Below are 22,771 nucleotides of genomic sequence, written 5' to 3' on the forward strand. Positions count from 1 at the left end.
GGGTGGCGGGGGCCGCTCTAGGCAGCTCGGAGGACCCCCCAGGAGCAGACGAGACGGCAGGTGGGATGCTCCGGGGGGTGGGAGGGGGGATCGGGATTTGGGGGGGCACCTCTTGGCCCCCCGCACACCCTGAGGGATCCCTGTTTGGGGAGGGGATGCTGCGACCCCATATCCCGGGGGGGGGAGGTCCCCGCTTGGGAGGTGCAGCCCCCCCCCCCCGCTCCTTGCACTGTACCCCAGGATGGGGGGCGGGGGGGTCCATGCTGGGACGGGGGGTGCACCCCCTGATGCCCCCCTATACTATGAGGGGGGGTCCCATGCTGAGAGGAGGTCCCTGATGGTGGGGTGCACCCACCCTGGCCCCCCCAAAACCCAAAAAGGGGGGCCCTGCTTGAGGGGGGTGCTCCCACCCTGGTCCCCTCACACCCCAAAAAGGGGGTCCCTGCTTGAGGGGGGTGCTCCCACCCTGGTCCCCTCACACCCCAAAAAGGGGGTCCCTGCTTGGGGGGGTGCTCCCACCCTGGTCCCCTCACACCCCAAAAAGGGGGTCCCTGCTTGAGGGGGGTGCTCCCACCCTGGTCCCCTCACACCCCAAAAAGGGGGTCCCTGCTTGGGGGGGGCTGCTCCCACCCTGGTCCCCTCACACCCCAAAAAGGGGGTCCCTGCTTGGGGGGGGGGTGCTCCCACCCTGGCCCCCCCAAAACCCAAAAAGGGGGACCCTGCTTGAGGGGGGGGTGCTCCCACCCTGGTCCCCTCACACCCCAAAAAGGGGGTCCCTGCTTGGGGGGGGGGTGCTCCCACCCTGGCCCCCCCAAAACCCAAAAAGGGGGACCCTGCTTGAGGGGGTGCTCCCACCCTGGTCCCCTCACACCCCAAAAAGGGGGTCCCTGCTTGGGGGGGGCTGCTCCCACCCTGGTCCCCTCACACCCCAAAAAGGGGGCCCTGCTTGGGTGGGGTGCTCCCACCCTGGTCCCCTCACACCCCAAAAAGGGGGCCCTGCTTGGGTGGGGTGCTCCCACCCTGGTCCCCTCACACCCCAAAAAGGGGGCCCTGCTTGAGGGGGGTGCTCCCACCCTGGTCCCCTCACACCCCAAAAAGGGGGTCCCTGCTTGGGGGGGTGCTCCCACCCTGGTCCCCTCACACCCCAAAAAGGGGGTCCCTGCTTGGGGGGGTGCTCCCACCCTGGTCCCCCCCACTGCAGGATGGAGATCCCTGCTTGGAGGGATGCTGCCGCCGTGGTCTCACCCCACGATGGGGTCTCAGTTCGGGGGGGATGCTCCCATCTCGGTCCCCCACCCAATGAGGGGGTCCCTGCTGTGGGGCTTGCCCCACCGTGGTCCGTCCCCCCCGACACCCCAGGATGGGGTCCCAGTTTGGGGAAGACACTGAAGCCAGCTCCCCGCTCTGATCAGGCACCCCCGATATCCCGCCCCGTCGCCCTCCTGCCGTCCCCGTGCCAGGCCAGGCCGTGCCCACGGGACCTCCGCGTGGGACGGGGGCCTTATCCCCGCCGGTGGCGGACCTTGCCCTCGCTCAACCCCTGCCGTTCCCCGACAGAATTTGGACTCGGAGCTGAAGGTTGCGCAGGATCCTGCGCCGTCCCCACCACGCCGCCCGCATGGAGGTGAGCCCGGGGCGGCGGGGAGCCCCCTGCTCCCCCCCGCCCCGTGCCCCACCGCTGCCACCCCTCTGTGCCCCCAGGTCCCCAAGAAGCTGGTGAACTCGGCGGCGAGCTGCGCCGATGACGCGCTGGCGGGGCTGGTGGCCTGCAACCCCGGCCTCCGGCTCCTTCAGGGACACCGGGTGGTCCTACGCGCCGATTTGGTGGCCATCCGGGGCCGGGTGGCTTTGCTTTCCGGAGGGGGCTCTGGCCACGAGCCCGCCCACGCAGGTGAGACCCCTGCCAGCGCCACGGCGGGCTGGCCGCCCTCGGGATGGCCCCGAGCACCCCGTCCCGCTCCGCAGGGTACATCGGGAAGGGCATGCTGACCGGCGTGGTGGCCGGCGCCGTCTTCACCTCTCCGGCCGTGGGCAGCATTTTGGCAGCCATCCGAGCGGTGACGCAAGCCGGCGCAGGTAAGGTGGCGCGGCGGGGCGCGCGTCGAGGCTTCGCCCTTCGCCGTGGCTTCACCCCAAACCTGGCTGTCCCCCCCCCGCCGGCTCCAGCCGGGACGCTCCTGATCGTGAAGAACTACACCGGGGACCGGCTGAACTTCGGGCTGGCGCTGGAGCGGGCGCGGGCGGAGGGAGCCGACGTGCGGATGGTGGTGGTGGGGGACGACAGCGCCTTCGCCGCCCCCAAGAAAGCCGGCCGCCGCGGGCTGTGCGGCACCGTCCTCGTACACAAGGTCCGTCGGGTGCCGCCGGTGCCCGCCCTGCGGCGACGGGGGATTTTTGGGGCGGTCCCTCACCCGCTGCCGCCCCTCGCAGGTGGCGGGGGCCCTGGCCGAGGCGGGGGCGAGCTTGGATGAGATCGTTGAGAAGGTGTCGGCGGCTGCCAAAGCCATGGGTACGCGTGTGGGACCCCTTGCTGCCCCTGGGGACCCCCGGCGGTGCTGTCCCTTGTCCCCCAGCCCCGCCTGCCCCCCTCCTCCTGGCAGTTCACAGCCCTGGAGCAAACCAGAGCCCCCCCCCAGCCCCAAATCCCCCCTCCAGGCTTCACCCCGTCTTGTTCCCCGTGCAGGTACCCTGGGTCTCAGCCTGTCCCCCTGCAGCGTCCCGGGCTCCAAGCCCACCTTCCGGCTGGCTGAGGACGAGATGGAGCTGGGGCTGGGTAAGGAGCTGCCCCCCGCGTGTGTCGTGTCCCCCCCCGCGCCCCGGTGGGCATTGCCCGCTACGGGAGGCGCCCGCAGCACGGGGTGATGCCGCCCCATCCCCGCAGGGATCCACGGCGAGGCGGGCGTGCGCAGGATGAAGGTGGGTGGGAGCTGTTCCCCCCCCCCCCCGCCCCCCCGTTGCCTCCCGCTCCCCGCGGCCCCCCGGTCTGCCCCCACGGCCCTTCCTCTGCCCCCCAGGTGCTGCCGGCGGACGAGGCGGTGGAGACGATGCTGGCGCACATGACGGACCCCTCCAACGCCTCCCACCTGCCCCTGAGCCCCGGTGAGCGCCCCCCCCGCCCCAGCCCTCCGTGCCCCCGCCGGACCCCTGGGCAGGGGGTCTCATTCTGCCCCCCTGCCCTGCAGGAGCCTCCGTGGTGCTGGTGGTGAACAACCTGGGCGGGCTGTCCTGCCTGGAGCTGGGCATCGTGGCCGGCGCGGCCGTGCGCCGCCTGGGTGAGCGCGGGGCGCGGGGGTTTTGGGGCGCTGCTCTCTGGCTCTGAGCCTTTTAATCCTGGGGGTCCTTCCTGCAACGCCCCCCACCCTCGCCACCCCGTGCCCGCAGAGAGCCGAGGCGTCCGCGTCGCCCGGGCCTTGGTGGGCTCCTTCATGACAGCGCTGGAGATGGCCGGGGTCTCCCTCACCCTCATGCTGGTGGACGAGGAGCTGGTGGGGCTGATCGGTGAGCGCCCGCCGGCGGGGACGGGGGTCCCCAGGCGCTGGCGACGGCACGGCCGGGTCACCGAGATGTCCCAGGGTGTCCCGGAGCCGGCTGCCGGACGCGCTGGTGAGGATGCGACGAAGTCCCGCTGAGCCGGCGCTCGCATCCTGCCTCTCCAGATGCCGAAACCACGGCTGCGGCTTGGCCCAACCTGGCCGCGGCACCCGCGACGAGCCAGAGGCAGGAGGTGCCGGCGCCGAAAGAAGGACCAGGGCCGGCGCAGAGTGACACCAGCACGGGTACGGGGAGCTGGGGCGGCCCAAAAGCCGTCACCTCCCAGGGCCGGGCGGGGGTGACGGCTCCTCTCCCGCAGGGCCCGGCGCGGCGCGGGCGCGGCTGGTCCTGGAGCGGGTGTGCGGCACCCTGCTCGACGTGCAGGACGAGCTCAACGAGCTGGACCGCGCGGCGGGCGACGGCGACTGCGGCCACACGCACGCCCGGGCTGCCCGAGGTGGGTGACGGGGGCGGTTTCGGACAAGGACTCGTGGGGAGGGGGGCCCCAAAATGTCCCGTGGCAGCTGCTCCAAGGCGTGGGGCGGGGGGTCCTCGCTTGTCCCCAAGGGGCAGGGATCCCCCGCTGTCCCCAGGGCACTTAGGGGGTGACGGGCGGGTCCCCACAGCCATCCAGGAGTGGCTGCGCGCCGGGCCCCCGCCGGCGGCCCCAGCTCGCCTCCTCTCCGCCCTGGCCGACCTGCTGCTGGAGAAGATGGGTGGCTCGTCCGGCGTGGTGAGTGCGGGGCGACAGGAGGGGGGAGCGGGTGAGGTTTGGCGCCCTGCGGGACCCCCGCCGTACCCCCAGCGCGGGTGACGAGGTGGGGCCGGCGTCCCGGCAGCTCTACGGGCTGTTTTTAACGGCGGCCGCCCGGCCGCTGCGTGACGGCGCCGATCTCCCGGCGTGGGCCGACGCCATGGATGCCGGCATCGAAGCCATGCAACGGTGAGTGCGGCGGGACCCCCGGCCCCTCCGCGGGACCCCCACCCCTCCGCAGCACCCTGCCGACACCCCCCCGCACCCCGCACAGGTACGGAGGAGCTGCGCCGGGGGACAGGACGATGGTGAGTGCCGGGGGACGCGGGGCAGAGCCGCTTCACTCCCCACAAACTGCGGGGAGGGTGCCAGGCTGGCCGCAGCCCCGGCTCCCAGTCCCTTTCCCGGTTTCTCCCAGTTGGACTCGCTGTGCGCCGCGGCGCAGGCCCTGCACGCCCTGCGCAGCCCCGGCGCCGACCTACTGGCCGTGCTGGCTGCCGCCGTGCAGGTAACGGGGCGGGGGGGGAACCCCGGGATCGCGGCGCTGGGCTGCTCACGGCCGCATCCCGAAACGCCGCGTCCCGCTTTTCCCGGCAGAGCGCGGAGGCCGCGGCGGAAGCCACCAGGCACATGGAGGCCGGGGCGGGCAGAGCCAGTTACATCAGCTCTGCCCAGTTGCTGCAGCCTGACCCCGGGGCCGTGGCGGTGGCGGCCGTGCTGCGGGCCACGCTGGAGGGGCTGCGGAGCTGAGGGGCGGCCGGCGGCGACGGAGGGGGGGACGACCTGTTGTCCCGCGTACCCCCAATAAACCTTCGTTGTCTCCCTAAGTTGTCCCAGCGAGGGGGACGGGACGGCGGGGGATTCGGGGTGGCGGGGACGCAGCGTGACCGTACTGGGGGAGGAAGGAAGCTGCTAGGCCGGCCGCGAGCCCTCCGCGCCGGGTGTCGGGAGGGGAAACCGCAGGGCTCACATGGCTCTGGGCACGGGGCTCGGAAGGCCAAAAAAAGAACGGGGGGGGACGGGGCAGAGCCCGCCCTGCAGCACAGGGCGGCCCCAATTTGGGGTAAGGGCGTGGGGTGAGCAGGGGGGCTGGCTGGAGAGGGGACACGGCCCCCAGGCAGCACGGCGGGGTTCAGCCGGCACCGCGATGGGGTCCCCAGGCACCGCCCCCGTCCCGCCCCGGCTCCCGGGACCCCCTCGTCCCCAGGGATGCGGGTACGGGAGCGCTGCGGAAGCCAGCGGTTTATTACGTACCCGCGGCAGCCCCGGGGGGCTGCTCCCACCACCAGCACCCGCGGGAGAGGCACAGGCAGCCCGACAAGGGGCAAGGCACGACGCGAGGGTCCCCCTCCGCAGGACACGGACCCAGGGCGGGGGGCGACAGCGCTGCCAGGCACGGCAGTCGCTCCTCCGGCGGCTTCCGACCCGAGGAGGCTGCGCCAAGCTCCGGCCGCTGCGTTGAGGCACTGGGGGGTCCGGGGAGGGCTTCCAGTTTGGCACGGAGCGAGGTCCAGGCGCAAGAGGCCGGCTGGGCCCGGCGGGAACTGGCAAGCGGAGGACCGAGGACGCAGGCGGGAGCGTCGCGCTGCGGCAGCCCCCATCCCGCGGCGGGCAGGAGGCCAACGCCGGGCCACGAGAGAGGCAAAGAGACGTCCTCACCGCGGTGACGCCTCTGCCGTAAGGCGGCTCAAACCCGTCCCTCCGGCGCGGGCAGCGGGAGCCGCCGGCCAGGAGAAGGCGACGGGCCGAGAGCGCGGCAGGCAGCGGAGCGCCGGGGTCGGAAAACGTGGGGCTGGCTGCCCCGGGACGGCGGGGAGAGACGGCGGCCGCCACGCAGGCGTCAGCGCTCGGCGGTGAGCAGGGGCTGCGGGGAGAGCAGGGGTGAGCCCACCGCCCGCAGCCCCCTCCCCACCATGGGGACGGGCCAGCCGGGGCCGTGGTGGGAGGCAGGTCCCCCAGTTTGGCTCCCCAAAACCACCCCGGTACCTGGCAGGAGTCCAGGGAGTCGGCGTCGGGGCGCTTCCAGCTCGGCCTGGCCAGGGCGCCCAGCACCAGCACCCCAAAAAGGAGGATGAGGAGCCCCAGCGTGTTGGCGAAGACGGCCTCGGCAGGCAGGCGCTTGTACTCCGTCGTCCCGTTCTTCCTTGGGAGAAAAAGAGGCCGAGAGCTTTCCCGGATGCGCCCAGCCTTCCCCCGAAACCCGCGGGGCAACCGCGCGCCCGAAGCGGGGGAATCGCTCGCCTCCCCTCGCCGCCCCCGCGCTCGGTTTCGCTCAGCGCCGCTTCTGGCGCCGAGAGACGAGAGCCCAAACCTCCCCGGCGGCCTCCTTCCCCGCGCCCGCCGCGATGCTCACAGGCTGAAGAAGAGCTTCTCGTTGATGCCCGACACGCAGGAGGCCACCGCCAGCATGAGGATGGTGGAGCCGAAGAAGACGTGGACGGGTTTGTAGAGGGCGCGGAGCCAGGCGGGAGCCCAGGGCAGCAGGAAGGCGCCGAAGCCAGCCAGCCACTGCGGGGAGAGAAGGTGAGGGCGAGGGATACGGGGTGGGGGTCACGGCGCGGGGTGTGGGGGGGCCGGGACGGCACCCACCTGGCAGGAGAAGAGCAGCACGGTGGCCAGCCCCAGCCAGCTGTGCAGCGAGTACATGTTGGGCGTCCCGTGGCGGTCGTGGAAACGAAAGACGGCCACCAGCCCCAGCACGGCCAGGACGAACGCCGCCAGCGCCAGGGCACCGTGCAGCACCTTCCAGGGGAGCTTGGGGCCCCTCCAGGCGGGGGGCAAGCGATACACCAAAGCCGCTGTCGAGGGGGGGTGGGAGGGCAAAGGGTCAGGCGGGAGCCGCGCCGCGTGCCGCGCTCACCCGCGCCGCGCTCACCTGCGCCGTAGAGCACCACCATGCCCGTCACCATCAGCACCGGGTGCCAGTTGAACATCCGGGCGCTGCCGTCCCAGGCGAAGCCGCCGCGCCAGCGCTGGCACCAGGCGCCGACGAAAGCCACGCAGGCGAAGCCCAGGCCGCCCAGCAGGACGCAGAAAGGCGGGAAGGGCGCATCCAACATCTCCGCGAAGGGATGGCGGCACCTGGGGAAGAGGCGAGGCGCCCGCTCAGCCTCCGGCCGCTCTCTGCCCTGCCTGCGGACACCCCCGGGGAGGAGCCAGAGCGAAAGGGGAACCAGGCACCCCGAGGAGGGGCGGCTCTGGACCGGCTGCCGCCTGGCCAGGGAAGGATGCCAGGGGCTGGAACCGGCCAAGCCGGGGACGGGGAAGCGGCCCCCCCGCAGAGCCAGGTCCCCGGGCAGCAGCCCACCGCACTGAACCCCAGCGCTGCACCCAGGGGACAGCAGCCAGGGCCTCGCAGGGGAGCTGGGTGTCTCCCGGAACCCTGCACCCCCCTCACAGGCCCCCCACACACACCGCAGCCCTCTGCCTTGTCCCCACTGACCCAGTCCCCTCCCTCCCTCTCGCACACGCCTACTCTTTCCATCCCCCAGCACCCCTAAACCTGCACCCCAGCCCCGACTCCCACTGCGCTCCCCTCAAACTCCCCCCAGCACCTTCTGCCCCCGCAAACTTCACTCCGGCTGGGTCCGAGGAGGCATCGCCATAACCCCCCGAGCCAAACTCTGGCAGTCCCAGCGCCCCCGCTCCCTCCCCACCCGCTCCGCGACACCTCTCGCCCCACGGGGGTCACGGGGAGCCGTGGGCAACAACCCTCGCAGCCCTGCCCGGGTGCTGCCTTCAGCCCACGGGGCCGGAGCAGGTGACTGGCAGGAGCGGCGCTGCGTTTATTTGCCTGCCAATTTGCATCTGCCTCCAGAAACAGATATAAATATCTCCTCTCGAGGCGGGGCACCGCCCTGTCCCCTCCAGATCAGCCGCCCCACGGGACCGTGAGGCGGGAGGTGGGTGGGACGCGGCCCCGCCGCAGCACGGGGATCATCAGCTCAGCCGCCCACTCGCTCTGAGACCTTGCAACGCTCGCCGCAGCGCTGAGCGGCCCCACGGCTCCCGCAGGCCTGGGCCCCACGGATCCCACGAAGCCCTGAGAAGCGCGGTCTGGACCCCACGGCTCCCCCAGAGCTGGTGACACGGGGCCAGGCCCCACGGCTCCCCCAGAGCCGGTGACACGGGGCCTGGCCCCACGGCTCCCCCACAGCCGGTGACACGGGGCCTGGCCCCACGGCTCCCCCACAGCCGGTGACACGGGGCCTGGCCCCACGGCTCCCCCAGAGCCGGTGACACGGGGCCTGGCCCCACGGCTCCCCCACAGCCGGTGACACGGGGCCTGGCCCCACGGCTCCCCCAGAGCCGGTGACACGGGGCCTGGCCCCACGGCTCCCCCACAGCCGGTGACACGGGGCCTGGCCCCACGGCTCCCCCACAGCCGGTGACACGGGGCCTGGCCCCACGGCTCCCCCACAGCCGGTGACACGGGGCCTGGCCCCACGGCTCCCACAACACCGGGAACACAGGGCCCGGCCCCACGGCTTCCCCGGGCCTGGGTACACGGGGCCCGGCCCCGCGGCTCCTCCCGGCCCCGGCAACACGGAGCCGGCCCTACAGCTCCCCCAGCCCCGGGGACGCCAGGCTCGGTCCGGTTGCCGGGGCCGTACCTCAGCCCCGCCACCCCGTGGGCTTCTCCGGCCGCCTCCACCTTGGACGGCGCCGCTCTGGCCGCTCGCCTCGGTGGTAGCTCCCGCCCGAGCCGCCTTAGGGCCCGCGGCCAGCGAGAGCGGCGGCCAGAGCGCCCCCCACAGGGGCGAGTCCTCCAGTGACGCACTTCCGCCTTCTCCTCCCTCCCGCCCCGGCGGCTGCGGCCGTTGCCGTGGAGACGGAAGATGGCGGCCGCAGGTCAGCGCTCGGCCGCTGCCCGGTTGCGGAGGGTGGGAAGCGGCGGGGATCACCGGACCCCGGGGATCGCCTGTGTACCGGAGGGGGACGGGGACGGGGGCAGGGCGGCTGCTCACGGCGGGGCATGGCCTAGGGATTGGGGGGGCGGGGAGCGGAGGGGCTGGTGGGGAGGGGGGGGACAAGAGGGGACCCGGGGGCCACGCGGGCTCGGGGCATCTGCGTGGGGGCTGCGAGAAGCGGGGTGGGGGTAGCGTGAGGCCTGGGGGTGCGGGGAGCTGCCCCCTTCCCCTCCCCCCCCATCACATCCAGCCCTGTGGCTCCATTTTGGACAAGGCAGCCCTCAGCGCAGACCCCCCCTAAATTCTCCTGGCCGCCCCCCACCCCACCGAGCACCACCTCACCTCCCCTCCGTGTCACTTCCCTCCTTCCCAGGCTGGCTGGCAGCGAGGGCAGGAGGGGCTCTGCCGTGTCCCCAACCCTCGCCGCGTCCCAGGCGGGGCGCGGGGCCCTGGGGTGGGGCGAAGGAGCGCGGTGGCGAGCGGGGGCCTGCCCGAACCTGCCCGCCGAGCCCTCGCCCGGCTCGCGTCTGGCGTGAGAGACGCGAATAACCTGCCCGGACGCCGCTCCCTGGACGCGTTCGCCCCTGAATTTCTGCTGCCCCAAATCGGGGCGGCTCTGAGGGTGCGGGGCGGGAGGGAGAGACCGAAGCTGAACCGCTGCGGCGGGAAGAGAGGGGAGACAACTTATTTGCGAGAGCCCAGCACGGCTCCGCGGCGACGTGCTGGGAACTGGGGGCTGCTGATGGTTTGACCTTCCTTTGGGCACAGCGGGGTGCACCCCACCTTGCCAACCGAAACCTCCGCTCCCCCTCCAGGTCCCGCTTGCGGCGAGAGGCGGCGCTGAGCCCCTCAGCTCCCCGCCATGAGCTGGTTCTGCCGCTGGGGATGCCGGGGCTGAAGGCTCCCGACGCCGGGGAAGGAAGATGCTCCAGACCAGCAACTACAGCCTGGTGCTGTTCCTGCAGTTCCTCCTGCTTTTTTACGACCTCTTCGTCAACTCCTTCTCGGAGCTGCTCCGCACTGCCCCGGCCGTCCAGCTCGTCCTCTTCATGTGAGCGCCGGGCGGGCGCGGCCGGCAGCACGGTGGGGCAGGAGGGCTGGGATCTCACCCCTTTTTCTCTCCTCCCGCAGCATCCAGGACATCGCTATTCTCTTCAACGTCATCATCATCTTCCTCATGTTCTTCAACACCTTCGTTTTCCAGGCCGGGTTGGTCAACCTCCTCTTCCACAAGTTCAAGGGGACCATCCTGCTGTCGGCGGCCTACCTGGCGCTCAGCATCTCCTTCCACGTTTGGGTTATGGTAAAGCGGGGCGGGCTCGGGGCTGCCGGCTTCTCCCCGGGGGCGGGCAGCACGGCCAGCGCTTCGCTTGCCTCGCTGGCCGCCACCCCCTGCTCCCTTCAGTCCCTCTCCCTCCGGAGGAAGGTCGCGATCTGCCGCCGCAGGGGACAATTCCGTGTCCCCCTGCCGTTCCCTACATCAGGCTGGGAGCTGCCCCGTCCCGGCCCCTTCCCTAAAGGCCGTGACCTGCCCGAAAATCCTCTTTCCCCCGGGGGAAGCCCCAGCAGCTCCAGCTCTGCGCCGGCACGGAAGCCCACGCTGGAGTAATCCCCGCTGAAGTCTGTGACAGCGCCTCCTGATTTACCTGGGATTAATCCCCAGCAAACGCCAGCGCCCGGAGCCCGGGGGGGCAGCCCCCTCCCCGCCGGCGCCAGGCGTCACCGAGGGCTGGCAGGGGTCCTGGTTTTGGCCAGGCAGCGTCTCCCCCTTCTCTCCCTCGTCTCAACTCCCTCCCGTCCCCTGCCCCAGCCGCGCCGGTGCTGCCCGCGCCATCCTGCCAGGGGATTGACGGGGATTTGCGGAGATCTGAGGTCTGAAGCTAGAATAGGTCCCGGCTCGCTGCCTAAATCCCCTGAGCTGCTTAACTTTTGGGGTGGGGGGCTGCTCCCAAACGAACGCGCGGGTTATTCCTGGCTCCTCTCTGTCTCCCTCCCTCAGAACCTGCGGTGGCGAGACTCCAACCGCTTCGTGTGGACCGAAGGCCTGCAGACCCTTTTTGTTTTCCAGCGGCTGGGTAAGGGCTCGCAGGGTCCCTGGCGGGCTCCTACCCCTTTTGGGGAGCCTGCGGGGGCCCACCCTCACCCCCCTCCCTCCCGCAGCGGCCGTGCTCTACTGTTACTTCTACAAGAGGACGGCGGTGCACCTGGGCGACCCGCTCTTCTACCAAGACTCGCTCTGGCTCCGCAAGGAATTTGCCCATTTCCGCGGCTGATGGCTCACCTCGGGCTCTGTGCGACCCACCGCCTCTCCCCTCGGTTCTCCGGCGGCCTCCGCCGTCGCTCCGCGCCTCACGTGCCCCGTTTGGGACGGCTCCAGCTCAGCCGCCTTCCTCCTCTTCCTCCCGGGAAGCAGCCCTTCCGCCGACGCCGGCACGGGGAGTCGGTGGGAGGCTCGCGGTGCGTCCTGGCTGTGCGGCGGGAGGGTCCGTCACTGCGTCGCAGCCCCTGTTGGGACTTGAGTGTTTTTGTAAACGGTAAAGAAATAAATCGGCTGCGTTTTCCAGAGCGTTTGCGTGCCCCGGGCCCGCCCCGGCTCTTCCCTTCCTGCCGGTGACGGCGGCTGCTATCCTGGCAGCCTTACCCCGGCTCAGCGCTGCGCTTGCAGCCGCGCAACGGGGCTGTTTTCACCTCTCGGCGCTCGGCCCGACGTAGGAACGGAGGCAGAACCGGAGGGCAACCGGTTCTCGGCGCCCACCCCGCCCCGTTGCCTCCCTCAGCCGGTGGCGGGACTCGAACCCGCGGCTCGGCGGCTTTAGTCCTCCTGAACCATCGAGAGGGCGGGCAGAGCGGCCGGCCGCCTTTCCCGCCAAGGCGCTCGCGGCAGGGGAGGGCGGCGGTTGCCATGGAGATGGAAGATGGCGCCCAGGCGTGAGTTACGGCGGGCGCGGGGGGGGAACGACCGCGGGGCCCGGGGTGGCAGCGGGGTTCGGTGGGGGGAGCGGGGGGCACCGCTCCGCGCCACCCAGGGCCCGTTTTGCACCCTCAGGCCGCCAGCGCTCCTCGGCGCCGCTGCAGATCCTGCTGTTCCTCAACGGCTGGTACAGCGCGACCTACTTCCTCCTGGAGGCCTTCATCTTCCTCTACAAGGGTGAGCACCCCCTCCCCGGGCCGGCAGCCCTCCCCGCCGTGCCCCCTGGCCGCGGGTGCAGGCCCTGAGGGCGGCGGTGGCTGTCCCCGCAGCGCTGCTGCTGCCCTACCCCTTCGCCAACCTGGCGCTGGACGCCACGCTGCTCTTCCTCTACCTCGGCGTTGAGGCCACTCGCATCTTTTTCGGTGAGTTCCGGGGGGGGTAGCCGCGTCACCCCGGGGTGACCCCAGAGCCCCCCAAACCTCGTCCCCCGTCCCAAACCTCGTCCCCCTCAGGGTCCAAGGGCAACCTGTGCCGGCGGAAAGTGCCGCTCTCCATGGGCCTGGCCCTGACGGTGCCGGCGGCCGTGATGGCGACCTATTACCTGCTGCTGCAGACCTACGCCCTGCGCCTGGAAGCCGTCCTCAGCGCCATCCTCCTGCTCTTCTACGCCGCGGAGCTGCTGCTGGGCGTCCTCGCGCTGGTTTCTTTCTCCAGGTATCGGCCGCGCCGTGCGGGGAAAAGCTGGGCGACGCCGAATTGCCGGGTCGGTCCGGCGCTGACGCGTCGCCGCCTTTCTTCTTTCTTCGCAGCGCGGATTCGTACTGAGACCCCGCGCCGAAGGACCGGGCAGCAGAGAGAGGCACGGCTACGCGAGGAGCCCACGGCCGCAGCGCCGGCTCCGGCTCCCAGCCCGCCGCACCGGACGGGGCAGGGGAAGGCGCCTCCGCCCTGCCTGCTTTCGGCTTTGCCGGGGCGTGCCGCCTAAACCCGCGGCCCCCGGGGCTTGCGGCACGCGGATCCCTTCGAGGTACGGAGAATTATTATTTTTGGTTTTTTGTTTCTACCGCCTTCTCAGAATAATTCACTATTTTCCAATAAATATTTATTTCTACCCGCTGCCTACGCACACGGCTTCCCCGCCCGGGGCAGCGGCCGGGCACGAAGCGCTCGGGAGCTTCCAGCGCTGCGCCGCTGCCCTGAGCCGACTTGGGGGGTGCAGGAGCCCCCCCTGAAGCATCGCAGGACGGCGAGGGTGAGGAAAAGCAGGCAGAGAGGCACTCGCGGTCCCGAAACTCTGCCCTTTCCTCCCACGCAGCGGCCTGAAAACGCTCCCACCCCGCCTCGCTACCTAAAAACCGCCGCGGGGAGGCAAGGGCGACAGAAGAGCCCCACAGCGCCGTATAAAAGATCGACAACGTCATCAAGTTTATTACACAATTTCCAACCTATCAGAAAGACAAACGAATCTAGTCACTGCGAGCAGGAGGGGCAGCGCCTCGCTGGGTGGTTGACAGGGGTTTCGCTCTGCACTTTTTTTCCCCCCCCTCGCTATTCGGAAAGAAAACTAAAAATTTGTGTCGTTAAGTAAAAAAAAAAAAACAAACAAACAGAACTCTCCCACCGAGCGCTCCCCCCGGCACTCGCCCGCTAAGCCGGCAGCTCATGGTACTTTACAAAATGGGTTGGTTTTTTTCTTTTTTTTTTTTTTAAAGTGTTGTTTTTTTTTTTTGGGTGTCATTTCAACCTAAAAAGATCTCCGGAGCCGGGTTTCTCCCGTCCCGCAACAGTTCAGAGGGCGCCGCCGCCCTGGAAGTCACCCTGCGTCTCCTCAGCTCACCCCGACCCTCCCGGGCTCTCCCGCTCCTGCCGGAGGGACCCGTGGGGGGGTCCCGCAGCCCGGAGGGGTGGGGGGTCCCACCCGCCCGCCCGCCGCTCCGCACAGCGCACAGAACCCCCCCGTCCGCGTCCCCAGCACTCGCCCCGCGTGACGCAGCCGCGCACGGAATCACCGCAACCTGTTGGGAAAAGGCAGCCTGGCGGGGGGGGGGGGGGGGCACAGCTGGGAAAGGGAGAGCCCCCCCCCAGCGCCCGTGGGGGACAGGGGGTCCCCGAAAGAAGCTGGACCGGGGTGGGGGAAATCGCAGCCCGCCCCGCCGCGCTCTGCCTCCTCCGCTTCCTCTAAAACAAGGAAAGTGCTTCCGGGAGAGGCCGGCTCGGCGCAGGGCTCCGCCGTTTTGGGAGGCGAGCGCCGAGGTGGCAACGCCAGGGCAGAGGGAAGGGGGAGACCCCCGGGCCAGCTCCAAGCCCCCGCCTCCCCAGGACGCTGCTCCCAGGCAGAGGGCGAGGGGGGAAAGCGAGCCCGTGCCGGGAACGCCGGGGCGACGGGGACAGGAGCGTTCCCCAAACGAGGCGAGAGGATGGTACGCGGCGGAAGACGCCGCGCCGCTTCCAGCGAACCCAGGCGCGGGGTCGGGAGCCGCGCGCCTCCAAGCCCCCGCGCTCCACGCGCAACCCCGGGAAACGGCTCAAAATCCTCCCTCCACAAAAAAAAAAAAAAATTAAAAATAAAAAAAGCACCATTTCTCTTTGGGTCCGAGCGTCCACGGAGCGGAGCAGGGCGGCCCGGGCGTTCCCCGGCTCCCCGCCTCTCGCGGGGAAGCGGCAGTAGCGGCGAGCGCGGGCGAGGGGCCGAGGCCCCAAGGCCACGAGGTGTCGCGGCGGGAGTCCCGCCGGCGCGCGGCGCGGCTTTCCTGGGGCGGCCGGAGAGAGCTGGGGGAAAGGGGCCGAGGGGGCGGGGCGGAGCGGCCTGGGTCACGTCGTCCTGGTCGAGGTGAGGAGATACGAGTCCATTAAAAACCACTTACTGCCAAATTCCTGCCGGGAGAGACGAGAGGAGCGGTCAGAGCCGCGCCGAGCGCCCTTCCCCCTCGAGGGGAACCCCCCCCCCCCAATCCGACGTCGCGGCAGCGTTCCGGCACCGGCTCACCCGTCTCAGTGGTGCCGGTCCCTCTCTCTGTCCCTGTCCCGGTGTCGCTCGTGCTCCCGGTTCCGTTCCTGGAAATAGTCCTCGTGCCGATCGTCGCTGTGGAGCAGGTCCCGGTGTCGCCGGCTGCTCTCGCGGGACCGGCTGGGAGAGCGCTCCCGAGATCGGTGTCTTTTCCTGCGAAGAAGAAGGAAAAAAAAAAAAAAAAAAAAACCCCCACAACTTTCGGTCGCTTCCAGGGAGGATCTCACCGGGATGGCGACCGAGAGGCCGAGCAAAGCCCCAAAACGGGGTGCGACGAAGCCGCCCCGTCGCCGTGGGTACCTGGAGGAGCTGCTGCTGCCGCCCGTGCTGTAGGACTTGGCTTCGATGCCGTGCAGACAATCTTTGAGGGACGAGAGGAGGACGCGGCAGCGCTCGTCGTTGGCCACGCGGGACTGCTTGATGACGGCGATGGCCGTCAGGAGGGTCTCGATGGCGTCGCTGTAATCGCCTGGGGAAAAAAAAGGGGGAACGGGGCTGAGGGACGCAGCGGCGCCGCCGGGAACGGGACGAGGAGGGGGGGAGGCGGGCGCCCCGTTACCTGCGCTGGCGCCGGAGACGGCCTTGGAAATGGCGCTGCTGGAGATCGCCCGGTTCCTGTTCATGATCTCCTCAAACTCCACTTCGCTCACGGCGGGAGGCGGCGGGCCGAGCTCCCGGCTGCGCAGGAGGCACGCACGGCAATCAGTGTCGCCCCCCCGCCCCACCTCGCCCCGAATTTAGGGGGATGCAGCCCCCCCACCTCCGCCCCGTCTCACCTGCTGTGGTTGTAGGGGGCCATGGCCTTGCCGTAGGTGTCCGGCGGAGGACCCAGGGCCGCGTTGGGTGGGGGGAAGAAGGCGGGGTTGAGGTGCAGGGCTGGGGGGACAGCCCCCGGGGGTGGCACAGCCAGGTGGGGGGGCAGTCGAGGCGGCGGGGGCATGAGATGCTGGTAGTGGATGCCGGGAGGGGGCGGGGGGACGCCGAAGCCGGAGGAGAGGGGCGGCGGGGGCGGCATCGGCGGCGGGGGCAGCCCCATGAGGGGCAGGGCGGCGGGGGGGCGGTTGAAAAAAGGCAGGACGGAGGGGGGTTTCTCCACGCGGGCGGGCGGCAAGGCGTTCTCCGTCGGCGTGGCGCGGCCGTCCACCGAGTCCATGGAGTCCCGCGAGTGGGCCCGCGGCGGCACACCTGCGAGGGGTACGGGAAAAGAGCCATGAGGCGCGGCCGGAGGGCCTCCGGGTCTCGGAGATCTCCTCCTCCTCCTCCTCCTCTTCCTCCCCACCCACGGCGACCGGCGCGAGGACAGTCCTCAGGAGAGCTCGAGGTGCCCAGAGAAAGATCCAGCCAGCCAGACGTAGCCTCCGCTTCCACGTGCCTCCAAGAGGGAACCGGCTCCGCGGCGAGACGCCGGCTGCCCGCACGGCGCCCCGGGGACGCTCGCTCCGGGCCAGCGAGGCTCTGCGGAAGCCGCCGAGCAAGCGCGTGACAGGGACAGAAGCGAAAAGCCCCAAGAACACGGCGAGAGGTCCCCAGCGGAGAGACCGCCGGGTCCCGAATCCCCAAAGAGGTCAAACGACGCCGAGAGCCCGCGATCTGCAGACAGGTTCAGAAAGGCCTGAGCGTGGAGGAACACGAGGGGACAGAACCCAAGTGCCGACGGCTACGGAGCTGCCAGGAGGAAGGAAAACCCGGTGCCCGTCTGCCCCTGAAGAGAGGGACAGGAACCCTCGCTGCGTCCAAAGAGGATGAGACAGGAGAGGTACGACGGAGGACACCACCCGAGGCCCTCAGGGGAGCCACGGCTCCCCGCCAGGCCCTGCCGCTCCGACGAGCGGAGCGCCCGCCGTTGGCACGCCGGCTCACCGTTCACGTTGAGCTCAGCCACACTGACAGCAAGGCCCCCGGGGACGGGCCGAAACTCAGCCTCCCCGTGCCCGGCGGGGCGAGGGGTGGGAGAAGGGAACGCGCCCTGCTCCACCGAAACGCGAGGGCAGGTCGGGACGCGGTGCGACGGCGCGGGGCGCTGCCAAGCAGCGGGATCAACCGCGGGGGACTGGAGCTGAAGGGAGGGTGGGAAGGTCGCAGCTATCCCGCTGCGACTCGGCCAAGGGCGTTTAGAAAGAAGGGCTTTCCTTGTGTGAAACGGGATCTACAAGGACCGCAGCCGGCCAAGACCTCCTCGTACGCGCTCCTGCCAAGGAGCGCCCCCCCCCTCCGGCGCGGGGCCGGGGGCGTCACATCGCTGCGGAGTGAGGCGAGGAGCACCTATCGCCATCGTAGAAAACCCACGGCCGGGCCCCAGCTGGAATATTGCGTCCAGTGTTGGGCACCTTACCTCCGCAGGGATGGACAAATTCTGGAGGAGATCCAGAGAAGAGCTACTAAGAGATATGGAGGGTCTTAGCTATGTTGATAGGCTGAAGAGCTTAAGCCCATTCAGTTTGGAGAGGAGGAGGAGGAGGCTACGAGGGATCTTCGCAGGGTGCGAGCACCTAAAAGGGGATCATAAAGACTCGGGTCAGGATCTAATCAGACTCGGCAGCAACAGGAAACAACCCCCAGAGACTCCTGGCAGCGTTCCCCCCAACCCCGAGGCCTGGGTGGGTTCGCCCTGACAGCCCTGCGGGGCCCACGGGAGCAGCCGCGCGGCGCCGAGGTCCCGTCCCCCCCCTCCTGGCAACGACCCGCGGCGTGCCTTCGCCTCAACTCACGTTTGCGAGCCTGCGCCTCGAACTGCGACAGGTTCTGCCGGGTCGCCAGCCTCACCTCCACCTTGTCTCCGTTGAGGATTTTGCCGGGTAGGAGCTCCAGGAGTTTGTGGACCGAGTTTTCGGAGGCGACCACCACCTCTGCGTACCTGCAGGAAAGCCCAGGGGTCAGCCCCCAGCAGTTCACCCCCCTCCCAGTACGGGACTGGGACGGCAGCCTGGAGTTACGCATCCCCTCCTCCCTTTTCCGCGCTCTTGGAGGCTCCGTTTTCCCACCCCCAGCTCCAGCGGGGCTGGGCATCACCTCTGCCAGCCAGGAAAAAGCACCGGCTGCCCCCTGACTCCCCCCAGCACAAAGGTGTGGCCGCGAGGGGCTGGCTCCCCCCGTCCCCCCGCGGCTCTCACCCTTTCGACTGGCCATTGGCTCGGTTCTCTGCGAATTTCAGCTCCACCACGTCGTAGACGCCAACCGAGCGGATGGTCTGGATCAGCTGCTGGTCAGTCGTCCACTGAGGAGAGGAGAGAAGAGGCCGGCGTCAGCTCACTCAGCCCCCCGCAGGGCCACGGCGCACCCCCCAGAGAGCCCTGCGGCCCCTCAGGCTGGAGGACCCCCCCCCATCCGCGTACGCGCCACGGGAGACCCCCTCGGCAGCGATCCCGCTCACCCAGGAGAAGCTGCCCACGTAGACGGCGGCTCTCTTGTTGCGCAGCCCGCTGTACGTGTACAGGATGGCGGGAGCCTTGCTGTTGGGTTTGGGAGACGGCTCCTGACGGATCTCCGGGGGCGGCTCCGAGCTGCCGGTGCGGCTTTCGGGGGGCTGCGAGCTGGCCGCTAACACGTCGTCATACAGATCCATCTGATCAGCATTACTGAACTCAGAGTCCTGCGAGGGGAGAAACCGCCGGCGCCTCAGCAAAGAGGAGACCCCGGGGGCGAAACCGCCGCTCGGAGAGGGACCTGGGGGCCGTTACGAGCCGAAATGGGGCTCTGCAGGACGGCCCCGTCCCGCTGGAAGCCCCCCAGCACCCCCGCGGCACAAGCCAACCGCCACGGGAGATGCTTAAAAGTCATCTCACGGCACCGCTCGGCCGCAGGCGGCCTCAGAGGGCTGCGGCTGAACGACGCCGGAGGTCAGGAAGCCCCCCCTTCACGGCTTGCAAACCAGCTGTCCCGATTCACCGAGCTCTTCCGAGGCGGCACGAGCCGAGCCCGAAGGTTTCGCGCCCAAACCACTTTGTCTTGGGCGAATCGTGGCCACGGACGAAGCCACAGCAAACAGATCCCCCACGACGACGGCATCAACGCCTCCTTTCCCCCAGCACGGGCGATTACCGGTGCCCTAAAGAGCGTTTTGACACGTGAGGAGGTGGAAAAAAAGAGAGGAACGCTCCGGGAAGCGGAGCCAAGGAGGCTTCACCCCGCAGCCAGCCGGCGCCGGCTTCATTTTCCACCCCCCCGGCTTCAACCACCAGCCTTCAGCTTTTCCCTCCGCCGAGCCCCAGCACACGCCCCGCGCGAGCGCAGGCCTGGCTCGCTGGGACGTCCGCTGGCCCGAGCGACGGGGCAAGACGCAACTCGCCGTTCTCTGAGGCAACGAGGAAGCTGCTCAACCTTTCGTAAGCACGCGAGGGCGGGACTCCAGCGGTGGGAAACCGCACGCCCTCGGCGGACGAGCCGCTCGCTCCTGGGCAGGCACGCGCTTCCCAAAAAGTTCCCTCCCTTCGGCGGCACGGACCAGCCGCCGAGGACGCTTCCGAGCTGCGAACTCGAGCGGCCCAGATCCGCCTTCCCGATCCCGCTCTCTTCCAGGTTAAATTTAATTTCAAGCGTAGAGCCAGCGCTGCGTTTACCACGGAGCTTCCGACTAATTGCTCGCCCGGATTTGGCGCGCGCCGAGCATCGCTTCACGCTACAAATTACTACGCGAGCGTCTGTCCCACGGGAACAACGCATCGGTTCCGTGCGGCGCAAAAAAAAAAAAAAAAAAACCCAAAGGTTCCGCTCCGGGATTTTTAATTCCGGGACTTCAAAGGCAGGTGGGACAGTATCTTCTTCAAGAGAGAGCGCCAGGCGGTGGAATCTCCTACGGCGTACGACGCGGCCCGTCGCGAGCTCAGCGGGGAGACGGGGAAGGGCGCTCAGCGCACGGCGTGGCGGAAATATCAAAATCCAACCGTTTTCCCCCAGAGAGGCTTCTTGATGGCAACACCCACGTCTAAGGCCAGCCGTAACTTTGGCAGCTGGCCGTTTCAGCTGCGGAGCCGATAAAAAGGTGCCGGGAATTTCACCAGGGAGCGGTATTTTTTGCGCGCGTTCTCAAAACAGCTCAACTGTTGGTTTAATCCGCCTCCCACGCTCCTACCCCCTCCAGGCTCCTTTGGACACGGCCCAAGGCTGGAATATTTCCGCCGGGAAGTTTCAGAAACCAGAGAAATGGCCAGGAAGCCCTCAGCTGTGCTACTGAGGGGATGCCTCAGCTTGGGATCCTTCGCGTCCGTTCCATTTTCGACGCTCCGCTTTAAAAACTTACAGCCCGAAGGGAAGATGGGGCGGAAACACTCACGGCCCAAGCGCTCGCGGCACCGCGCGCGGAGTAGCTCCGGGTTTCTTCCCGCCGCCGCCGCGCAGCCCGAGGCCAGCGAGACGCCGGAGTCGGCAGCCTCGATAAGCGCTTCCAACTTTGAGAAGCCTCCGGCTACTCGGCCGTGACGAACATCTTCTGTGTCCCGGCCCCCAAACCCTCCAGTGAAACGGTTCCACGGCGTTTCCCGCTCGGCTTCCTCCGTCCTCCTCTCCGCGCTGCTTCACTTCTTTACTCCCAAATTTTCCCAAGAGTTGACCGGGACCACACCACACCGTAGATACCACGTCCGCCGTCACCACTTCCCTTCGGCGTTCCGACAAATCGCCGTCAATTAAGTTTCCTGGTTATTCCGCGTGCTTCTAAACTCCGGCCCAGCGACCTCCGCGTGTTTTTCTTAATCCGCACCTTCCATCCGTATTCCCGCCGCCATCCGGCTCCCAAATCCGAGTCCAACTGCTTCCGCGATTCCGTTAAACGTGAATTGCGTGAAAATGTACAAACGGAGGCCGTTCCTGCTCCAGAGCAGTTCCATTTGGTCCCAGCAGAGTACGAGATCGTTTAACGCAGGAGGAATCAGGTTTATCCCGGGATTTTTTCAGGAAGGACGCAGGAAGCCTTGTGTCAGAGCTGGAGGGTGTTGGGGTGCCCGCAGCGCAGCCGTTCCCTTTGCAACTCACCTCTCCAGTGGAATTCCCGTTATTTTGGCGATGCCGGAGCCAGCGTGGATCCCGCCCTTCTCCGAGGCGACTGCTCTCGGCGGAGAACTCCGGCTTCTTCCCGGGCGGCTGGAAAGCACCTCGCAGTCCCCTCGGCTCCGAGGCAGCTCGCGCCGCTAGCCAACGGCGTATTCCCACCGGATAATCTCCCACCTCGTCAGAACAAAAAGGTTTCTCGCCCTCGGCTCCTCTCAGCTCACGGCCGTTCCTTCCTCCGCGTGTTTCGCTTCCAGTTCGCACGACTCGCTCTCCAGCACGGACCAATTTTCCACGGCGGTTTTTAAATTTTTTTAACTTCTGCGTCCACACCCGCTCTCCCGCGCCGCCAAACTCCAAAATCCGCCGCCCCACCAGCGACGCACCCCCCTGCTTCTCCGTCATTTCTCCCTGGGAGAAGGCGAGGGGGTACACGGGCACCTCTCCCACCGCAGCGACTCCCCGCCGTCGCGGTCCCGTGGGCTCGGCGCTCCGGGTCCCCTCACCGTGCACTTCCCTGGCGGTCCCTCTTCCACTGCGGATTTATCATTCCCTCCGATCCCGGCTCATCGCTGGAAAACGTTCTGGTCCAAACTCCGCCTCCCCCTCCCAAACATTTTGTTGAATCTCCGGTGAATCCCGCAGAAAAGCCCTTTCTTCCCAGCTTGAGGCAGCAGCCACCGGGATTTAGGAACGGGATCCCACAGGGATTCTCCGGCGCGGGTACCAGCTTTTCCCGGGCACACCGGTCGCTTCCTCTGCCTCCGCTCGGTGGCTACGTCCACGCCGACCGTTCCGTCGCCTCGCCGACGAGCGGGCCGGCGCCGGTTACGCTGCTCTCCCCCAGAAAAGGGGGACGCGCTCCCCCGGGCTCGCGCCCGGCCGCGGCGCCGCTCACCTGGTTGAACTCCTCGTCGGCGTAGATATCGATCAGATCCACTCCCTCGGACATATTTCCAGAGACGGGAGCAGGAGCCCGGGCTGGGACCGGGGCGAAGCGGGAAGACGGAAGGTGCGCTGCAGCCGGGCCAAGGGGGAGGGAAGGGGGTCAGCGAGGCGCTGGGGACCCACTGCGCGTGTGTCGTCCCCCCCCACTCCCCTCTGCCCCCCACTTCCCTGCAGGGCCCCCAGCCCAGCCCCTCTGGGGCCTGCGACAAGCCCCCCCCTTGCCAAAAGCCAACCCTGGGGGCGACGTAGCCCCATTTCCCCCAGCCCTGGGGGGCAACAACCCCCCCCTCGGGGGGCAACCACACCCCCCCACCCCGAGGGCCACACCCCCCCCCAGACCCAAACCCATTGGGACCGCGCCCCCCTCCCCACGGTGACCCCCGCACCGGGCAGCCCCTCCCCAGCGGCGACGTGTCCGGTGGGGGGGGGGGGACACGGACCCCACCACCCCCTCCCACTCCGGGGCAAGGCCGCTGCCGCCGCCCCCCGCCCCAGAGCTTTCCTCCCCCGCCCCCCCGCCCCGCCGGGGGCGCGACCGCCATGGCGTCCCGACCGGTCCCTGCCGAGCGGCGGGGCCCGGGGATGCGGGGCGGGGGGGGGATGAAGGGACGGGGAGGGGGAGGGGGGTGCGGGTCGCGGCCCCCCCCCCCCCCGACCGGTTACCGCCAAACAGGCCCCGAGCGCGCGCGCCAACCGTGCTCACCGCCACCTCCAGCGCCGCCGCGCTC

The 22,771-nt window shown here is 69.3% G+C and overlaps 5 protein-coding genes across 6 annotated transcripts; 3 read left to right on the forward strand and 2 right to left on the reverse strand.

Annotated features, from left to right (window-relative positions):
* Window positions 1-21: 21 nt before the first annotated feature.
* TKFC (triokinase and FMN cyclase) lies at window positions 22-5,112 on the forward strand. The gene is made up of 18 exons (XM_086749740.1): window positions 22-60; window positions 1,558-1,624; window positions 1,702-1,891; window positions 1,966-2,076; window positions 2,167-2,348; window positions 2,431-2,509; window positions 2,684-2,773; window positions 2,882-2,916; window positions 3,015-3,099; window positions 3,183-3,272; window positions 3,382-3,498; window positions 3,657-3,776; window positions 3,851-3,988; window positions 4,158-4,264; window positions 4,371-4,474; window positions 4,560-4,593; window positions 4,704-4,793; window positions 4,883-5,112. The coding sequence occupies exons 2-18, from the start codon at window positions 1,619-1,621 to the stop codon at window positions 5,033-5,035; spliced, it is 1,731 nt and encodes a 576-aa protein (XP_086605866.1). The 5' UTR covers window positions 22-60; window positions 1,558-1,618; the 3' UTR covers window positions 5,036-5,112.
* An 865-nt stretch (window positions 5,113-5,977) lies between these two features.
* On the reverse strand, window positions 5,978-9,001 carry CYB561A3 (cytochrome b561 family member A3). The gene is made up of 6 exons (XM_086749763.1): window positions 8,899-9,001; window positions 7,161-7,366; window positions 6,875-7,083; window positions 6,639-6,793; window positions 6,272-6,428; window positions 5,978-6,149 (listed from the first exon to the last, which is right to left on the reverse strand). The coding sequence occupies exons 2-6, from the start codon at window positions 7,342-7,344 to the stop codon at window positions 6,126-6,128; spliced, it is 729 nt and encodes a 242-aa protein (XP_086605889.1). The 5' UTR covers window positions 7,345-7,366; window positions 8,899-9,001; the 3' UTR covers window positions 5,978-6,125.
* Window positions 9,002-9,060: 59 nt separating this feature from the next.
* On the forward strand, window positions 9,061-11,609 carry TMEM138 (transmembrane protein 138). The gene is made up of 5 exons (XM_086749770.1): window positions 9,061-9,136; window positions 10,011-10,246; window positions 10,327-10,498; window positions 11,195-11,270; window positions 11,356-11,609. The coding sequence occupies exons 2-5, from the start codon at window positions 10,119-10,121 to the stop codon at window positions 11,466-11,468; spliced, it is 489 nt and encodes a 162-aa protein (XP_086605896.1). The 5' UTR covers window positions 9,061-9,136; window positions 10,011-10,118; the 3' UTR covers window positions 11,469-11,609.
* A 124-nt stretch (window positions 11,610-11,733) lies between these two features.
* Window positions 11,734-13,217, forward strand: TMEM216 (transmembrane protein 216). Its single transcript, XM_086749756.1, has 5 exons — window positions 11,734-12,123; window positions 12,242-12,343; window positions 12,436-12,528; window positions 12,619-12,820; window positions 12,916-13,217. Exons 1-5 carry the CDS (start codon window positions 12,111-12,113, stop codon window positions 12,929-12,931), a joined length of 426 nt encoding a protein of 141 aa, XP_086605882.1. The 5' UTR covers window positions 11,734-12,110; the 3' UTR covers window positions 12,932-13,217.
* Window positions 13,218-14,673: 1,456 nt separating this feature from the next.
* Window positions 14,674-22,765, reverse strand: CPSF7 (cleavage and polyadenylation specific factor 7). 2 transcript variants are annotated; one of them, XM_086749745.1, is made up of 10 exons: window positions 22,747-22,765; window positions 21,994-22,112; window positions 18,484-18,702; window positions 18,224-18,327; window positions 17,822-17,967; window positions 15,890-16,298; window positions 15,673-15,791; window positions 15,414-15,582; window positions 15,093-15,266; window positions 14,674-14,980 (listed from the first exon to the last, which is right to left on the reverse strand). In XM_086749745.1, the coding sequence occupies exons 2-9, from the start codon at window positions 22,045-22,047 to the stop codon at window positions 15,098-15,100; spliced, it is 1,389 nt and encodes a 462-aa protein (XP_086605871.1). In that variant the 5' UTR covers window positions 22,048-22,112; window positions 22,747-22,765; the 3' UTR covers window positions 14,674-14,980; window positions 15,093-15,097. The 2 variants fall into 2 exon arrangements, with proteins under 2 accessions (XP_086605871.1, XP_086605872.1); XM_086749746.1 differs by lacking the exon at window positions 22,747-22,765 and adding an exon at window positions 22,707-22,723.
* Between the last annotated feature and the right edge of the window lie 6 nt (window positions 22,766-22,771).

This window comes from Chlamydotis macqueenii, chromosome 5, assembly GCF_036417535.1.
Source record: "Chlamydotis macqueenii isolate bChlMac1 chromosome 5, bChlMac1.mat, whole genome shotgun sequence".
NCBI classification, from domain to species: Eukaryota; Metazoa; Chordata; class Aves; order Otidiformes; family Otididae; genus Chlamydotis; species Chlamydotis macqueenii.